General features: G+C 55.5%; 1 protein-coding gene across 1 annotated transcript in view; it reads right to left on the reverse strand.

The window, feature by feature from the left end:
- LOC104464649 (DIS3-like exonuclease 2) overlaps positions 1-4,548 on the reverse strand; it is a gene marked incomplete at its 5' end in the record, with an annotated part of 64,743 nt that overhangs the window by 5,070 nt on the left and 55,125 nt on the right. Inside the window, one exon of the mRNA XM_010077421.1 lies at positions 3,963-4,049. Within this exon, the coding sequence (XP_010075723.1) occupies positions 3,963-4,049 (87 nt within the window). The remainder of the gene's footprint in view (positions 1-3,962; positions 4,050-4,548) is intronic.

Below are 4,548 nucleotides of genomic sequence, written 5' to 3' on the forward strand. Positions count from 1 at the left end.
CAGCAGGAACCTCTCCCGGCCGTGCCGCCCCTGTTATCCCCACATTACAGCTTTTATTTTTACATCTGCGAAACACCAGCTCTCAGGGCTGGGAAAACAAGGGGGCCCAAGCCCAGGCGGGGAGGGGAGGCTGTGCAGGTCAGGGGGGTTGTGGCGGGGTCACGGCACAGTGGCGATTGAATGAACTGGTTTAAAAATAAGAGCAAGTGATTTAAAAAAAACAGGAGTAGCCTGCTCTGATTACAGAGCTGTCCTGCGATCCACGGTTTGGGCAGCTGTATCCTCCGCTCTCCAGCCCAGCCGCACAGCCAGCTCCTGCTGAGCAGCAATGCACTGATCTGGGCAAGTAAATAGAGCAGGTTAAAAAAAGCAGCATCGGTCCCGGCCTTATTATGAGACCCAAGAGCTGGGATAGGAGCTGTGGCGGCTGCCAATTTCCACAACCCAGAATTAAATTGTTTCTGATGGACTCCGCAAAGTACGGTCTCCACTCAATTAGCTCTGCTCCCACCAAACACGGCTCTGCGCGGTCGGGCAGGGAGACACGCCGAGCACTGGAGGCTGCTGCAGGAGAAGGCGAGCGCCCTTGTGCAGACAGACAGCATGAAATCACAGGGGGTTTGCAGCACCTATGCCAGGCTCCTGGGCAGAAGCAGGGAAGGTCCCTGCAATTCCAGGTGGGTATTCAGCAGAACAGACCCATTTGATGGCACAGGTCAAAATCCTTGCTACAAGAAAGCCACTGGGAAGGGCTCATCCCTTCCCCATGCCCAGCAGCGCAGGGCAACCCCGCCTTGTTTTAGGTTAGAAAAGATGCTGAAGGTCCCATGCTGCTTTTGCTGCTGCCTGGGGTACTTCTTCCTGATGGATGTGCTGGTCAAAACCAGCTGCTGCTGGGGCCAGCACCATTTCTGACACCCTGTTGGCAGCTCATGACCCTCACTGAGGTTGGCATCAGCTTGGGGATCACAGCAAAAACACTCCTCTGGGCTGCGGTGAGGTTACACACTGCAGGGAGCCCAGTCCGACATGGATCTGATGCCCATCCTCACCGCCGTGACAGCGCTACCCGGTGACATCAGCCCACATAAGGCAGATGTTTTCTCATTAACAGACTTGACTCACAAGTGGTCTCAGATCCCCAGGGTTCACCACAATCCCCAGAGAACGGTGAGGAGCCTGGAAATAAATCAGCCCCAGCCAACCAGGGGCGGCTTTGCTCTCCCAGACAGACTGAATCCCCGAGTGACTGAGCCCCTGAAAAATGGCATGTCGCTGCTCCTTCATCTGTTACACGGCTCCTGGCACGGCAATCCAGGCACTCCCCCAGACACACGCTTTACCGGTTGCTTTCCCACCTCCCTCCTCCTCCAGGAGGCTGATGCCTTGATCATCACCGTGCAGGGAAGATGGAAGATGCGGGCTTGGTGCGACCATGGGTTAAACCTGTGGGCAGCTCGTTCTGTCCGATTGAACTGCAGCCTTGTCCCTGAAACACCAGAACGCCAGCTCCATCACCGGGAGCTGAGATGTGTGCAGGGAAAAGGGTGACTCCTCAGTGCCCTGAGCAGACGGTCTCACCAAGCCATCTGTCAGAGCGATGGCCCAGCCCTCGACACCGGCACGGTCCCCTGCACGGCTGCGCTCCACAGCTGCCAACGCTCAGATCTGTCCTCCCTGCCACGAGGGACCGTGACAGCCGGGGACACGGGCAGGATGGGGCTGATTCTTGCATCTGCTCTCATCCTGGTGGCAGACAGCAAAAAATCCTCCTCCCAGGGAAAGGTCCTTCCACCCAGCAGCTGCATGCCCTTTGCAAGGGGCACTGACACAGCTTTGAACTACCCGTCCTCTGCGCTGAGCAGCAGGAACAACGGTGGGAATCTGAACTGCTCGGGATTTTGGGGAGCTGTGAGTGCACCCTGCAGCAAGTGTGGTCAGGGACCAGAGACCACAGACAGCAACACGGATGTCTCTTGCCCCTGCGGTGCCATGGTCCTTCCTTAGGGACTAGAGGTCCTACAGATCCACCACCACAAGCACAGCCTGGGTCAGACTGGAAAGCTGCCCTCAAAATGGGAGGGAAGCATCTGCTTGCGTCTGGGCAAGTCTGAAACTTCATTCACAAACCAAACAACAGTTCAGCAAATGGCCAACTGCACAAGCTCATCCCAGAACCAAGACAGATTTCTGCTTCATCTGGCTCAGGCACCACTTCCAATAACGAGAACAGCCCATCTCATGCAGCAGTACCATCCTGCCGAGGAACGCCAGCAGATGGGAATGCCGGCAGTCGGGAATGCTGCTCGCCATCCAGACACAGGCTGCCCTGCAGGGCCGACGGCCTCAGCTGTAAACTGGGTTTTGCCTATTATGTGAGTGTGCCGGAGAGCAGGATTGCTGCACAGCACAGCTGGACACACAGGCACCTTGGTCTTCTGACAATGAAATGAGCCTAGTTCTTCCCAAAACCATGCCTCATGGAGTACCTCCTTTAAAAGTTCCTCTTTCTTCTTCTCCAGACTCTTTGTCTAGTATCTGCTCTGCAGAAGCCTTCATCCCCAAAACCCTGGTACCTCTTTCATGTATGGGCTTAACAGGAGCCCCTGGGAGGTATCTCACAGCCCACCCTCCACCTCTGCAGCCACAGCCCCAGGAGATTGCAGAGGCAGAATCTCAGCAAGTCAGTGGGTCCCAAAAAGCTCGTCTCCCTGGTGCCACTGCAGAACCAACTTGTCATCTCCTTGCTCATCCCTCCTGGCCTGCAGCCAGGCTTGCTCCTAGTGCTGCTGCTGGAGAAGCCCAGGCTTGTGCCACCATCACCAGGACCAGAGAGGGACCCCAAGGAATTCATCTCACCAGTGCGCCTGCCACCAGAAAAGGAAGATGTGACAGAAGGGAGCAGGACAAGCCAAAGCAAGACATGGGATCTGGGACAACACAGCCAGCTCCTGGGGACTCTCCCTGCACTTTACAAAGCAGCAGTCCTGAGCTGGACACATACACGAGGGGGTGATTTACTGAACAGCTTCAGTCCCCAACTCCACTTGCAAGCAAGCATTGAGTCACTAAAGTACAGCAGGACTTCAGGCAACTGCTAACGAGTAAATGGAGCAAATAAGCTAATTAGAAGACTGACAGTCAAATGAGTGATGTTGGGAAGATGATTCATTCCTGCAGCGATAAGCAGGCCACAGCAGAGAGACCATCTCAGGAACACGCCCTTACTGCCTGGGGGGTAGGAATTCCCTCAGAAGGGGCTGGGCTGTGCCCAGCTGCAAATGTGGAAAGGCAGATGCTTCACAGAAACTTCTTTTGATGGTGATAAGCACCCAAATAAGTGTCCTGAGCTGCAGACACACCAAATACAACAATCCGTGTAAGCAGTACAAGCCTCCATCACAGAGACCTTCACAGAACATCTCTTGGTCTGGAGGGAGACCAAAAGATTTCCAGAGCTTCTCTGCTTCTAAGATCATGTGTCTGGGTACCAGACGGTCCTTATGGCCAGTCCCACACCCCTACATCATCCTTGCTCTCGACTCCTTCTTTGGATCAGTTTGGATACCGTGATATAAGGAAATGGCACAAACATGAACCATGGAGCCCACTTTCACGGAGCAGGCTAGGTCCTTGTGGGTCTGTAACATCCCACACGCAACTTCAAGGGTGAAACATCCCAACCAGTAATAACTGGGGCACTATGGGGGGCAAGGAAAGGCTCAGCCTGACCCTGTCATCCAGTGAAGCTCTGCTCCACGCAATACTCCCACGGCCAGCTGCATGGGGCTGGAGGCACTGGGGGAAGCTGCTGGGAGCCCTGCAGTGCCATGGTCAGTGTCCGTCCGCTCTCCCTCTACGTGATGACCGGACACGGTAACGCAGAAGGGGCGAGGGCTGAAGATGGAGCCACAGCAGGCAGCTACAGCCAGACGTGTCCGACAGCACGGTGCTGTTCTCACCTGCATGGGCCTGGAGAACATGTTGGTCAGCACTTCTTTCCTTGCTTCAGAGTATTTGTCAGCACCAAATGTTTCATTTAAGCTTTTCTGGAGGAGAAAAGAGAGAAAGCACTCAGTGTTGGCAAGCCATGGTGGTAAGGGGACCCGGGCAGACCTTACTGGGGCAAACAGCAGCTCAGCAGAGCCAAATTAATCCTTTCCCTGCAAATCCCCTTGTAAACCAAAAAGGGCACATGAAATTTGGCTTTGATCAGGTCCCAACAGCCCCAACAGGACTGTACACACCGTCCTTCTGAGCGCTGACCCACCTCCCGGGGTCAATGGCAGGCAGTACCCAGGGTAGGGGACCGCTGGCTCTGTCCCCAGGTGTGTCGTGTGCGAGAGTGCCCGTAATCCCCCGTAACCCCTCGCCTGACCCACGCCTGGCTCCCATCCAGCGACTGAGAGCTTCAACACGTGGACTAATGGGACTCTGGGGAGATGTAGATACGGGAGATCACTGCCTGGGGCTGGCGGCGGGGAAGGGCTGGAGGGTTCAAAGTGCAGGAGAGGAGCTGAGTGCGCAGCCCCGCGTCTGCTGACACGG

Source organism: Pterocles gutturalis, unplaced genomic scaffold (genome assembly GCF_000699245.1).
Source record: "Pterocles gutturalis isolate BGI_N339 unplaced genomic scaffold, ASM69924v1 scaffold806, whole genome shotgun sequence".
Taxonomy (NCBI): domain Eukaryota; kingdom Metazoa; phylum Chordata; class Aves; order Pterocliformes; family Pteroclidae; genus Pterocles; species Pterocles gutturalis.